Source organism: Salarias fasciatus, chromosome 1, assembly GCF_902148845.1.
Source record: "Salarias fasciatus chromosome 1, fSalaFa1.1, whole genome shotgun sequence".
NCBI lineage: Eukaryota > Metazoa > Chordata > Actinopteri > Blenniiformes > Blenniidae > Salarias > Salarias fasciatus.
Genome location: NC_043745.1, coordinates 33654258 through 33669105, shown reverse-complemented (window position 1 = coordinate 33669105; position 14848 = coordinate 33654258). Strand labels below are relative to the sequence as shown.

The 14848-nt window shown below is 44.2% G+C and overlaps 1 protein-coding gene across 1 annotated transcript in view; it reads right to left on the bottom strand.

Annotated features, from left to right (window-relative positions):
• Window positions 1-1506: 1506 nt before the first annotated feature.
• LOC115386896 (C-myc promoter-binding protein-like) overlaps window positions 1507-14848 on the bottom strand; it is an 86356-nt gene continuing 73014 nt past the window's right edge. The window contains exons 24-35 of the mRNA XM_030089355.1: window positions 13191-14410; window positions 11794-12004; window positions 11218-11321; window positions 10889-11064; window positions 9994-10155; window positions 8473-8656; window positions 7569-7823; window positions 7357-7474; window positions 6695-6721; window positions 5250-5412; window positions 4391-4455; window positions 1507-3918 (exon numbers count right to left, since the gene is read on the bottom strand). Coding sequence (XP_029945215.1) covers window positions 3782-3918; window positions 4391-4455; window positions 5250-5412; window positions 6695-6721; window positions 7357-7474; window positions 7569-7823; window positions 8473-8656; window positions 9994-10155; window positions 10889-11064; window positions 11218-11321; window positions 11794-12004; window positions 13191-14410 — 2822 coding nt within the window. The 3' untranslated portion in view covers window positions 1507-3781. The remainder of the gene's footprint in view (window positions 3919-4390; window positions 4456-5249; window positions 5413-6694; window positions 6722-7356; window positions 7475-7568; window positions 7824-8472; window positions 8657-9993; window positions 10156-10888; window positions 11065-11217; window positions 11322-11793; window positions 12005-13190; window positions 14411-14848) is intronic.

Below are 14848 nucleotides of genomic sequence, written 5' to 3'. Positions count from 1 at the left end.
AGTTGGCGGACCCTTACCCAGAGCAGGAGGGGGCTCGTCTGGACTTCAGCATTGATTCCTGTTAAAGTCTGCACATCAGTGAGAAAACAAACTGCAAATGAAACCTAGATAAAGTGATCCTGGTGAAGGATCCTGTGCTGAAATGTTTCCTGAGATGAGGTGTTTGTCTTCGCTGTAATGTTTCTCTGATCAGAGGCTTCAGTTAAAGATGTCTGGACCCACAAAAGTGTTGTTTTACGAACTGATGCTGGTCATTACGAAGGGTTTGAACTGTCTGTTCCAGGTCACTGGCGGCGGCTCCTCATCACGATGCAACTTCACTTCGTTCCTCAACTGTCTCCTCTGTATTTCACCAAACTAGTGTTTGATCAGTGAAAAGTTTTTATGTGGGAAAAAACAAAACAAATGTCATCATAGTTGTGTTGGAGAGTTGGAGAATTTGTGTATATGTCTGTGTGTGTGTGTGTGTGTATGTGTGTGTGTGTGTGTCTGTGTGGTTTTATGTGTGTGCATGTGTGTCTAGCTGTGGAGGAAACCCAGAGCGGCGTCACATTGGTCACGTTTCTGTCGTGTTTAAATGTGTTGGATTGAAGTGGATGCAAATATGGATTATTGATATGAGAGATATCAATACTTCAAATGGAACTCCATGCTGCAATAAATTATTTTTTTAACAGTGAAGCAGAGATGTGTGAAGTTTTATTGACAAACGGCTGGATTTCGTGGATCAGACTGATGTCTGATTCCCTACTGAAGCAAAATCAGTGAGCAGGAGGAAGATGCTCCAAAATAAAGAAACAACCACGATAAACCATAAACACACACAGTAGACGGGAGCCAGCCGTTTGCAAGGTTTGCTTCATTTAAAACCGCTAATGCGAACTATCAGCAGACAAATGCTAATGCTACTCCTGGAGGTAGAGGCTTACATGTAGCAGTAAGCAGGAGTTAAGTGAAACAGTAACTTTTAAGAGAACAATTAGCTCAGGGAACAGGAAGCAGATCTTCAATTGTAACAGGCTGAGCCATCTTTTAACAGTCATTAGTAAACAGGAGTTCAGTGAAACAGTAACAGCATCAAGAAACGAAGCTATCCTTTTGCTTGGTGGCGAGCATTTCACCGTCACGCCGTCAGATCATCAGGGATCGACTTGTTGGAAAACGTGTCGACACACGGACTCGTCCTTATATATAATTCTAATATTAAAATATTTATTACTTGTGTTGATTCAGTCTCCAAAGAGGAAACTCGTACTGACGTAGTTTTGGTTTTTAGAAGAAGAGTCGTGTGAAGCCAGTGGTCAGAGTGTACATGATTTTATTTACATGTCAACAGTCCTGTGGATCTGCTCGCGGCGCAGAACCTTTAATACATCTAAAAGAGCCTCTGCAATCACAAATAATCTGATAGAAAATGTGATTTGTACAAAGGCCGCGCTGCAACGTGCACGGCCCAGATTCTGCAAAATCTCTCAATCATTTTGTACAATTTTTTTTTCAAACACGACATTAATTCACAGATGAATGCTGATCCACCAGATCTTTCTCACATTACCTTTTTTTTTTTTTTTTTCCCCCAAGAACAAAGTGCAACTTGCTGACGTTTCCAGTTTTGGTTTCTTTTGCCTCAAAATCACAAACATGGCGGACACTCATGAGACCTTGGTCAGTTCAGGCCCTCTGTCCGCCATCGCGTCGGTGTTCGAGTCATATTCATATTTCTATAAATGTGAAAGTCACGAGTGGTGATACAAACACACACACACGCCGTTATCCTGTGAAAACTCAGTTCTGTGCAGACGGGAAAATCTCATACGGTCTCCACGATTCAACACATCCCTCCTCCATCATCATCTCCTTCCAGACGATGAATGTGTCCAAAAAAAAACAGATTTCAAAGCATCTTCAGCTTCATTTAACTCTAAATGAAAATTAAAGTTAAAATGAACTCTGGTGAAACAGACTAATTACCCTTAGTAGGTAACAATCGTACTTTTACACTAAAATACATGTGAAAAGCACATTTCATATATTTATAACCTTACATTGGCTCATAGTAGCACATATCGAGCCACTGATGTAAATCTGAGTTTAAGGTAGAAATGCTTCTTTGAGCTGCTTTTGGCAACAAGATCAATGATTTAAATTCAAATGTTTGCAGCTTTTCCGTCAGGAATCCTGTTTCGTCAAGTAGAAATAAGGTCGTATCACAACCAGACAAAATCTAAATATTCTTAATATTTATAGCAATGTATTTAAATACCAAATGATTATTATAACAGAAATCCAAAGTTTATGTAAATAAAGATTTTTTTTTTTAATTTTGATTTAGAGTGCTTCAAGTGTGTAAGACTGATCTAATCCCATGTCTGAGCAGTAGGTGGCAGTAGTGAGTCCCTTTTGGATTTTATTGAATATCACCTGTTTTGTCAGAATCTGCTGTGTCAATCTTCTGGTTTGGTGGTTTGACTGTGACAATTACGTATTATTCCGTTCAGGTTTTTCCAGACTACGAAACAACAAACCTCGTTGCCTTTTTACAGTCATGTTATTTTAGAGTCTTTCAGAAAAATGTGTTTGTGCGGTGATTTAAAGATTTGTTCCAAAGCTTCTTCATATGTAGGCCAAACTCTTCATAATCTCTTCTTTCTTAACCTCTCAACTGAGATAAAACCCCAAAACAAGAAGATCATATGTTTGTTCCAGTTTGAGTATAAAGATGAAAAACTAATTCTTTAATACTGCATTAGTTTCTAACAGAACAATGATTTAAAATTATATTGGGGAAAGAAACGGGTCAGCGGTCTTCAATTCACTTATTTTTACTTTTATCTGATTTAAAACACCAACAGCTACAACGAGCTTCAACAGAGGAGCAAGCCGAGGCTGATACTGGACAAGAAAAGATGACGCAACCAGTAAAATAATCCTTTTGAAGGTCTGAATTTTTACCGTCTGTAGCTGGTGGCAGTGGATATTCAAGCTCACATTTACTGTATTAAATGATGGAAGCACTTTCCAGAAAATACAAGAAGCAAGAAAAACCTAAATTGATCATTTCCCTCTGGGATTAATAAAGTGTTTCTACTCTGTTCTACATGAGCTGACACAGGTGTTTTTGTTCCAGAGTGGATTTTAACCTCTGGATACTTAAAAAATGAAGGAAATCCATGTTTGGGTCTTATATGTGTCCACACCCACCACTGTTTTAAAATCTTCTGCAAGTCGCTCATATTTGGTATTACTGATCCAACAAGTGATTCCTTTGACTTCCTGCTTCAGTCTTTTTCACATTTTGATGTTTTGAGTGAGAACAAACAGAAAGCTTTTAGTTTAAAGCGCACACTGAGCACTTACTGCTACTTTTCCACATGAGCAGCGACGTGGAGACGACCACAGGAGGAACATCACACACAACCGAAGGACGCGACAATAAATAAAGCTGAGTCTGTATAAATAGAGTTCAAGTTAAAATACCGCTAATATTAGTCTTCATATGATGTATGACAATATAAATGTTGCAATAAAAAAAAAAAAAAGAGAAATCCTCTGCTTTGTATTTACAGTATATTTGTATAGTTTTCACAGGATGTTCAGAGAGACGGGGGGATGAGGGTGGAGCGGGGTTGGTGGCCGGTCGTGTTTTCCGTCGTCTCTCTCAGAGATTAAAAGTCCGGGCTACATTGAGGCCGTCGCCGTTGCCTGTGCCTCCGTCCGGCTGCTGCTCGCCGTCGTCCCGGCAGTTTCCTGAGCTGCTCCGAAAGCCGCGGCGAGCGCCGCTTCACAGGTAAGGCTCTCCGAACGTCCTGCGACACTCCATGACCCCCGTGCTCGGCGGCCGGTCACAGTTGTGGGTCAGCTTCACCAGGTTCGGCGTGAGGCGGTCGTACGCTAACTTGTACTCGCGATCGAAGGCGTCTGAGGGAAGACGAGGAGGCGGACGTGTTATCGAGAATAAACTGTCCCAATTTCACACTCGAACTGTCTCTTCGTCTTTAAAGTCAGACCTCTTCGATGTGTTTGTCATAAACAAATTCTACACATAAAAACATGAGCAGAAGTATTCTGTGCCCTCGGGAACATTTGAGCCCATATTTATGAACGCAAACACACCAAACTGAGTGTGTTGATGCAGTGATGTTTTCCACACATTCTATGTGAGCTCTGCATGTCGACTTGGTGAGTCTCTCTCCTGTACGCTCTTCTCCTCTCTCTGCACACATTTTCTTTAAATCTTCTTTAAAATGTCAAAATTAGACAACATTGCATGCCAATGTATAAATACAATATTTTTAAAAAATTCAATAAACACAAAAAACTAAATGTGAAGAATTGTAAAAACAATATTCCAATAAGACATAAATCATTAAAATAAGAAGGTACGACTCACCAATGTCAATGTTGTCTTTTCCCAGAGCCACCAGGGAGAGGAAGAGGATGTCTCTGTACAGACTCCTGAGACGAAGAGTCAAACAAGCAGATTTTTTTTCATCATTTCCAAACAAAACTGCAATTTTCATGAAGAACAATAAAGTGAACTGCATTAAAGGTGCCGTAGGCAGGATTACCTAAGCAAGATGGCGATTTGAAACCCAGCACAGGCCCTCCTGTCCTGTTTTCTCTGACATCACGCCCTTACGCAAGTTAAGCCCCTCCCACAAGAACGTGCGCGCGAACGCGACACAATGCCTGCCGGTATCAAAACACTCAAGCACTCAACGGCTTTACGACGACGAGCAGGACGACTTTTGCAGCGATGTCCGACTCTGAGGTGAGTTTTCAATGCTATACCATAACTACAAGTTGTGCTCATGAGGGTTTATCCAGCTTCCTCATGTGCGTTCACGAGAAGCAGAGTTTTACAACCAATCGTGATGAAGGATGAAGCGCCGCCCTTCGACCAATCAGGATAGAGCCTCAGGGGCTCTTCTGATTGGTCAAAAATACCTGGCGTGGTCGAGAATCCTTTTCAGCTCAGAACAGAGACAGTTGGAAACCCTGCGCCCTCGCGGTAGTGCAATTATACTACACCGCTAAAGGATTATCAATGGATACTCTAACATTTAATCCAAAGAAAACACAGAAAAATTAGCACTGACTAGCAAAATCCTGCCTACGACATGTTTAACTAAGTATATTTTCAGTCAAAATGATAATGAATGGACAGACTGGTTGGATCAGAACCAAAACTGAGATTTAACATCTGATAATAGTTTAAAGTGTGGATTCCCACGCTGGGTGTTGCTAACCTTTGCCGTTTGACGCCGAGCGTCTGTCCCAGCAGCTGCAGCAGCTGCGCCATGGGTCTGCTCACGTCGTTCCTCTGGATGCTCCTCACCACGCCGTGCAGCAGCTCCTCGCTGAACGGCCGCTCCTCCTCCGGGACCGGCCGGGACAGGGGGTAGCCCACGTCTGAGGAGCAAACACACACCGGGGGGTCAGGCGCTGGGACCCGGTGGCCGCTTCAGACAGAGAACGAAGACAGGGAGGCGTGAGGATCATCTGAGGAGGACAGGCTCTCACTGATGGAAAGCACTTGGGGGGCTGGGTATCTGCACCGGCGTGCGCTCACTGTGATCCAGAGAACGACAGAAGAACCTCCTGATTTCCAATTAAAAACTAAATCTCTTCAAATCTGAGGAACATCTGGTGTATTGATGCTTTGGTGCTTATAATAATATAAATGGACATCTAATTCAGCTAAATCTACAATAAATATTGTGGAGTAACAGAAAAAATAGTATTTATTTTTAAATAAAACAGACTTGAATAAGTCATCGGATGACTGCATTGTATTTGATGCTTTACAAATAAAACTGAACTGAATGACAAAATGTTAAAATTTTGATGCTGTCAAACATTGTGGAAACGTGATGATATTTATAAAATTTGAATTAGTGACGATGAAACATATTCTGACTTCAGTGAAAACTAACAGAAGACTTAAAGAGAAGTTGCTCCTCATAAAAATACTCACAACGATAAAGTTATGCATGAGATATTAATAACCTGCAATAATGTTCTTGTGAATTATGTTTATTATTCAGCAAATTTACAGTTACATTCTTTTTTTTTTTTTTAAGAATTTTGGCTTCACAGGAAAAATGAAAGCCCCAAACATAAACCTAGGAAATAAAACTGGACTCTACTCTCATGCATGAAACAATTAAAAAAAATTTACTTAACATTTGCTCTATAACAATACTGGGAATGCGTGATGCTTCAGTGTGAAATCAGACATCTCTGCTGTCTTTTTGTGATTTAGTTTTCATCCTCTTCTGATATTTCAAATGACATTTTATTGTTTTTACTATTTTACTCATTTGCTCATCCCACAAATGCATGCTCTTGGTGACGTGGTTGGTGGTGGGTACCCAGCCCTTTAAGCACTGCAGCAACTTTCAACCTCCAGTTGCTCCATAACAACCACTGAATGTCCAGGAAACAGGGCGGAAGATGCAAACTCACATTCAAATACAGAGCGGAGCTGTATTTGAGACAACAAATACAAAAAAAAAAAAAAAAACAGCCGCTACGTTCAAAGTCTGGGTCAAAGTTCACACTGCACAGACAGACTCATTCCGACACGGTGAAACCATGAGAGGTGGAGGCCGACTTCAAACAGAAAACACTGCAGAGCACACAGAACAGGAGACACGACAGCGAGCGACGACATCTGAGAGAGGAGACTCACTCTCTAACAACAGAGTACAATTAAGCCCTGAAACACAAGAGAGCAGACAGAGTCTGTTAGCACGAGGATTACCCCAACTCCCGGGAGGAGCCGACCCGCCTTCCTCCATTCAATTAAAAAAAAAAAAAAAAAAATCAATGACGGGAGTCTGAGCGAAGCATCGGAGTCGGTTCATTCAGAGATCACAAATCCACTGCAGGTGTTTCCAGGATGAACTCGGAGTTTAACTGAGTTCTGACGACGACACTGAAAATGCTTCTGGGTTTTGTTTTCTGTATTTTTTTGATTATTCTGACAGATTTACTTGATGCAGAAGGAAATATTTGTTTTCCTTACAATGCAGTGCAAACGTCAACTGCACTTCCAAAAATAAATCCACATTTTAACGCGACACGTTTGCTAGAAGATGGACTGGAGTTACAGTATATTGATTTCCTATTTAAAAAACCAGTTTCTGTGTTTTGTGAGACCAAAAATGGTGGAAGAAGTCATCTTTAAACAATGGCTCCCTAATGTGAATATAAGTAACGTTATTTTCGTTCCATGACATTAAAAACCATTTCAGTTTTTTCCTGATGCCATTCTGAGTATCTTTAAAGTTCAACCCGCCTCTCCACCTCTGATCACATTAACACACGGAGTTTGGTCCCAGCGAGACTCACTGTATGTGTTCCACAGGATGTAGAGGGGCTGGATGGATTCCTGGTGCAGCTTCAGGTTGTCCCACAAGATCTGGATCAACACGTGTTTACTGTCCTCCGACATCCAGTCACGAGGGATCTGGTGGGAGGAGCGCAGCACGCGTCACACCTTAGGTTATATTAATATTATTAGAGCGAGGCGTCATTCTGTTGGTGACGTTTTGCTGTCGGACCTGCGAGTCTCTGTTGCAGTGCTCGGAGGTGAGGATGAGCCCCGGCAGGCTGCTGGGCAGGTCCAGACGTCTGAAGTACCACAGCAGGTTCCAGTAGATGATGGGGTGGTGGTCCACCATGTCGGCCTCCGTGATCACGGGGTCACCCTCGTTCTCCAGCAGGCTCTCCAGCTCCTTCCACAGCACCAGCGGGCTCAAGTAGGGGACCGTCACGGGCTCGGGGTTGTGGAGCCGCCACTCCATGCTCAGAGGGTCCTGGTGGGAGGGAGAGAAATGAAAGAGAGGGATCAGCGCACATTTATGCTTGCAGGAAAATTCTACAATTCACCTCAAGCCTGCAGCAGAACCGAGGTCGTCTCATCATGAGGTGAGAGATCCAGCAACTACACCACCGCGTAGCCAGAGGTGTCGGAATGAAGAAACAAGCGAAATGAAGCGGTGCTCGATTCATCAAATCTGATCAATCAGTCACTCAGAGCACCAAAGTTCACTTAACGCACCACACACTACAGCGGGGACAATAAGTATCTGATACACTGCTGATTCTGCAAGTTTTCCCCCTCAAGATAATTTTTACCTTAGTTACACTTCAACAGACATCCAGAAAAATCTCATGATGATTTTTAAATAATTGATTTGTATTTTAGGACAACAGGCAAGCAGCTTGTTGAGAGGTCAGGAACTGAAACTTCAAAACCAAAATGAAAGGAACTCAAGATGAGTGTGACTCTCGCTCACTGTGTTAAAAGGTGATGAATCCTCTCAAAATAAAAATAAAAGAGGACCTGGTCAATCCCGCAACCCCGAGAAGGACCAAGCGGTTAGATAATGGATGGATGGACGGCTGGACCTGGTCAATGACCTGCGGAGAGCTGAGTCCGCAGCGTCTCCTGTGTGGACGTACCGTGGCTTCATTCAGACGGCTGGGCAGACTCCCTGACGTCGGCACGCCGCAGCGGCTGAATCCTGGAGCTTCATCCAGAGGGTCAAAGGCGCTGATGCTGCGGGCCATGGGAGCCCCCAGGGACAGCGCCCCCTGCCGGCGGTCTGCAGGGATGTTGATGCCGTGAACCCTGGTGGATCGAACCCTGAGAACAGAGAACCAACACAGATGGTTTTATTAATGAAGCCCTGAGATCATAGTGAAGAAATCTGTGCTCTTAGCTGTTATCTGTACACAGAGCTTTGTCAGGGCCAGGTGCTGCAGCTCTGCTCGCGTTCCTCTTTTACAATGCAGATGTGGACTGTGTGTCTGTGTGTCGGGTGCAGCTTCATGAGGTTTCTACTTCAAAAGCATTGTGCATTCACACAAACTGAGAGCTGCATAAAGAGTAGCTGCAAAAAATAATTGTGTAATTCAGCCGCACATCCAAGCGCACATAGCGAGCAACACAAGAACCTTCTGGATGCTTTGTTTGTTTTTGTTTTTTTTCCAGTGAAATCTGGATCAGACTTTCAGCTGAAATCTGAGTGTGTCAGCTCAGATCAGTTGATTTTCAGTCTTCAGTTCAATATTCTTGCCTGAACCACATTATCCAAAAACAAAATGAAATGCCAGTAGCCAGAGACATCTGCACATCGGGCCGGTTTTCCTCTTAACCAGGGTTCTACAGCAGGTCATGTTTTATTTGGTTTAGTTCAAGTTTCAGGCTGGATGCGAATGTTGGCAAAACCTGAACTATACAATAACTTGCAAACACATTCTGAAAAATATTTGTTATAGTTTGAATGCATATTCTTTAACAAATACACTACAAAAAATACGACTCATTAGATGATAAAATACTTTGAAAGGACCTGACCATCTGTTTTTATATGTGTGTTTCGGCTGGAACCTTGATCCATGTGTTAAATTATTCAGACGTTTTGTGCTGAATGATTTTAAATCTGTCAAGTGTCTGCATGTAATCCTCACACAGGGTCATTTTCAACCAAGGTATACTAGAATGACATGTTGCATCGGCAAGTGAATTAAAGTCAGATTACAGGACGAATAGAGAAACAGGCTGCTGTTCTACATTATTGATGCCACGAGTTATTTTGGAAGTGGAACTGAAGTTACTGATCAGCCTCTTCTTCACTTAAAATTCATTGTGAAGATAAAGATAATAGGGAGAGGTCCCCTTCATGGCCTCAGCATTTAGCTGTCCTCTAATCTTAATAACCTGAGGGAGTTTTGTTTCACTGAAGCTACTGAAAGCTTCAGTATGGTGATGTGTGTTTTGCTAGGACTTTTCTTCCTTGTATTTATTGCATTAGGGACGATCGTTTAATTGCAGACTGAAGGTTTTGCTCCTCGTTACATTTCTTTTGCTGTCTAGCAGTACTCCAGGACATCACCATGAAGTTCTCACCCTCATTAAATGATACAGAACGAACATTTTCCAATGAATAAACAAAACTGTCACATTTCTCCTGTGTTTACCTTCCTGAACACTCCTGCACAGTGATCATGGGGGAGGGGGGTGAGACGGCTGTCGTGGGACACGGTGTGGACAAGGTGGACGTCCCCGTGTCCAAACCTGTGGAGGCGGAGTAGGAGGACGTCATCGCCTCGTCCACGGAGGGGCTGCCCTTCAGGAAAAGCCTGCGGGGAAGATGGAAAGACGGAGTATGGGAAGTGAGGAGAATCTTTTCCTGGACATAAAAGCACATCTTCACCAGAATCACATCAAGTTTTTCTCAAACCTATACCTAATTATTTGTCAAGTTGTTAAATGCCAATATGACAACTGACCCCAAAGGTAATAAGCCGGAGTGAAGTAACAAATTCCTGATTAAAGAAGACCACATAAAATAAAAATGAGAAAATATTTGTTGACAGTAGTTTTGGTTCATTAAGCTTCTTGTAAAACGTCTGATGATTCAGAATTTATTATGTTTTCAGACATGCATTCAATAAAGATGCTTATTTTAAACAATGTGAGGGAAAATGAAGTATTTTCCAGAAATGATACAAGAATGCATGTAATGAATCTACTACATCTTTAAAAAGAAGCGCTTTCAAAAGTTTTAACTCTTCAGAGTTTAAGTCCATCTTCAGTTCATCTTTAGAGCAGCTCGGCCTTTAAAGCAAACTTTAATTGTAAAATAGCAAAAACAAAATTCAAAGCACTTTCCACCAATAAACATGGAATATTGTTACAGAGCAGAATGAAAGCAAATAATAGAATAAAGTTGTGTTATATTATGTTAGTGAATTGACTAAAATGTTTCCAATCGTATGCTAATTAATCAATAGGTAGTAAAAATTAAATTGGGATTAAAAATTGATCTAATGATACATGAATCTGTATTAGAAGTGTTTGTGTCTCTTGTACCTGCCGGGACCTCGCATGTCTCTGATCTCCACGTTGAGGAAGGGCAGGAAGGGGTTTCCACAGAAGGGGCAGGTGGTGTTCAAGTTGGAGTCGTCCGCCGTCCAGCCGGCCATGATCTCCTCGTCGTACACCAGGCAGTCACAGGTCTTACAGCGAGAGCAGCTGGAGATCAGCAGCTGGAAATCAAACACATCCAGTTCAGCAGTGAGCCTATCGGCCTTCTTTCCAAAAATAAACAAATATTTATTATAGTAACAATATTTCAGTTCAAATAATGACTATAAAAGCGATATAGCATAGTGTTTCTGTTGTCTTTCTTGTGCTTCTACCTCCATGGCGTAGTTGTTGAAGATGCTGGTGTTGCTGGTGTAGCGAGAGGAGCCGAGGTCTGACTTGTCTGGCAGAGGGAAGCCGGGCGGGGAGAGGACGCATCCTGCAGGAGCGTGAAGAGGACGTTATCACAGCACATGGCCTCAACACACCACTTACACACACTCAGCAGCCACTCCATGCAGCGCGCTCGACAGGCCTACATGAGCCAGTTTAACAGCTCTGCTACTGATTCTGCTCTCGCCAAGATAAACAAGTGCTGCTTTGTTTAAGATCACCAGACAATGTTTAAATCACCTCCTGTTTGCAGTGATCTTCAACTACAATCACTCATACTTTTGGGGTGTTTTCCAACTGATGCAGCGTGTGTCAATGTGTGAATTAGTTTGCAAATTCCAAATTCAGCAAAAATGATCAGCGATCACACCGAGTGGAAGATTTCCACTGTGCGGTTTTGCATTTTAATGTTTCTCTGAAGAGACGGTTTTTTAAGCGCAGCACACGGCGAGGTCTCTCCAGCTGTCACACTGGTTGTTGAAGATGGTGAAGTCACATGTGCCGCCGGCCGAGCTCACCGGGGAGCAGAGACGCTGGCCTCCCCTGGCCGGAGCCCCCAGAGGGGCTGCGGAGGGGGCTCCGTCTGGGGCTCCTGCGGGGCCCCGGGGGGCCGACGGGGCCGTTCCTTTGTGGCGAGACTACTGAGCACTCCGACGCTCCACAGTCGTCCTCGTCCAGCAGGGAGGAGCAGTCTGGATCTCCGACGCTCAGGCGATCGCTGTGTCCGTCCTGCAGGGATACGCAACATGAAGCCAATGCGAAAACTGCAAAATGCAAAACTTTGAAAGTGGAAGGATTCAGTACCATCATCAGTTTCTCACTCTTTAACTTGAAACTGGGAAAAAGAACATTTATAACAAGAGAGTCCAAATAAACCGAACTACGATTTCAACCATGTTTTAGTGTTGACCCAGTAAATATATCACATCAAAGGCCAATTTTACTGTTATTTTTCTTTTTCTATTTGACAAGATACAAGATATTCTTTAGCTGTATATATATCACAAATATTCAATGCCCCACAACAATCTCTACAATTTGTATTGAACATGTTTTCACCAACAAGCTGTGACTGAAGACTTCATATTATTTTGGTGGCAAAAGTTTCTGATCATTAATGCCTCCCATGCTGGTCACGTTCTCTTCAGATTCTTTCCGATTTTAAAGCAAATAAAAGTGAAGTAGAAGGTTATGGAGGGATGGATCAGATGTGTAGATAGACTACTTGATTTGGCACAAACTCAACAACTGGATCATCAGGGATTTATCTAAGTTTCAAAATACAAGCTTTCTTCCTTAAACTATCTTTTTGGGGTCACCACTGATTCCAACAGGTCAGCTTCAGCTTCTTCCTGATTGGGACAGTATGACTTAAAATGACTCCTAACAACCACATTATTGTTATTTGTTAGTTTTCTAGAAGCATGACACAAACACTGCACAGTATTTGCTTTATGGACAGTCGCTCTCAAGTAAAATAATAATTTGGACCAAAGTGGCCACTAGATGGCAGCATTATTCACAACTTTGAGCTCAGTTTGGATTTGGGCCATTTTGGCCACTGAGACAGACTTGTTGCAGTGTTAAAATGTTCTCACATAATTCTCCTTAAAGAGGCTTTGGCCAACATAACGGCTCAATTCTGCAACGCATTAGGAAACACTGAGAAGGAAAAGCTCTTTCCTCTATTAAATTAGGAATTACATATTGAAACTTGGACCATTTCTGCTGAAATTAAAATCTGCTGTTTTAAGCACAAACAGGTGAAGAAACCTCGCGAGAAAACTTCTTATCCCTAGTTACTGTGTCAAATTTGTTCAGTGCATTTTTCAGGAACTTTCCAAGTTAATTTTCCTGGGGCGTCAGTCCTGTGAAAATAAAAAAAAAAAAACTGTTTTTGGAGGGGACACTGTACCTTTGTGGGTGTGGTGTACGTGGCCAGGCGTGAATACCAGCGGCTGGCCTTCTCCGCCACGCCCTTCCCAGCAGAGACCATGCTGGTTTTAAAGACGTCCAGAGTCGGCGTGAGCAGAGTGTCCAGGGCGAAGGAGGAAGAGGAGGGAGAGGGAGAGGCCAGGCTCATCCTGTCCGCTCTCTCCCTGTAGGGGCTGGGCCGGGGGCTGGGCCGGGGGCTCGGGCTGGGCGTCGTGCTGGAGCTCCGACAGGGAGGAGACGACCACAGGCGCTGGCGTGCGATGGGCTGGGAGGGCGACGGGGGCTGGAAGGTGCGGGAGCGTGGCATCCCGGCGCTCCTGAGGGGGGAGTTGTGGGGCAGGCTGGCTCTGCGGGGGGCAGACAGCGAGGAGGGGTGCAGCAGGAGGGGGCTGGCGGGGTCCTGCAGGTCCATGCTGGGCGTGCGGCTGCTCAGCGGGCTGCCCATGTGGTTCATGTAGAGCTCGATCTCTCGGGCCAGGTTCCTGCGGGCGCTGGCCGTGCTGGCCTCGTCGCCCTCTGCGTACTGATCCTCGCTCTGCTGCTGAGACTGCGACTCGGCTGCCAGGAGCGAGAGAGGGTCGAAGCCGGTTTCGATGCCCGTTCGCTTCACCGCCCCTCTGGGAGTCACACTGCTCACGCCGCCGTAGCTGGCGCTGCGTTCCACCGGCTTCTTATGAGATTTGTTGTAGGGCTTGACTTGAGTGGTTGGTTTGTCTAAATCCAAATCTTCTAAGTCAAAAATGGCGTCTGTGTTGCTCCTGTCTTCATCGCTGGAGTCCTGCCCCTCTGTCGTCTCCTCCTCCTCCTCTTCCTCCTCCTGCCTGGGATCCAGACTTCTGCCTGCTTTTCCAGTCACCTCCTCTAATCCACCGAGAGTCAGCGAGTGAGGCCTCTTACTCTTAGTGAAGTTGGCGCCGGAGAGGATCTTGGCGTCTGCGCCCAGGTGGCCTGCGATCTTCTCCGGGTCCGTTTCAGCCTGACTCATGCCCAGGCCGAGGACGGTGGTGCCGCTGCCGCTGCTGCCGACGGTGTCGCCGCTCAGCCGGCGGCCCCTCACGCCCTGCCAGTCGATGGCCGAGCCGCTGCTGGCGCTGCCCACCACCTCCTCCAGAGTGCTCTTATGTCTCCTCAGCAAGCTGTTGCTGCGGACCTCGCCAATCTCATCCAGGGAAGTGGTGAAGAGGAGGCCTGCGACGTGGCCTGGAACAAGGACAGAGGCCGGTCGCTCATCATCAGTTAAAATGTCAGATTGAGTCCAATTTTTGTGGGTGAAAACCAATTTGACGACCTCAGCTACAGAAGAGTTCAACAGGCACAAGCTGTCCCTGTGTGCTGTGGATTATCTCTGGATACTGCGATTCCTTCCTGCAGTCCAAAAAACACTCCTCTATGGTTAACTGGTGACCCTTAATTGTTCTTAACTGTGAACGTGAGTATTTGTGGCTGTGTCCACTGGTGATCTGTTGGCACTAGTCTACCGGTATCCTAAATTCACACAATATGTATGCTCTTTGCTTTGCTTTATCTTCAATGAGCGAATACTGTATATATTGTACATGTGTTTTTTTCTATCTCCATATCTATAGCTGTAATTTTGAAGCTCATTGACCTACAGAAACTATATAACATTACAGAAAA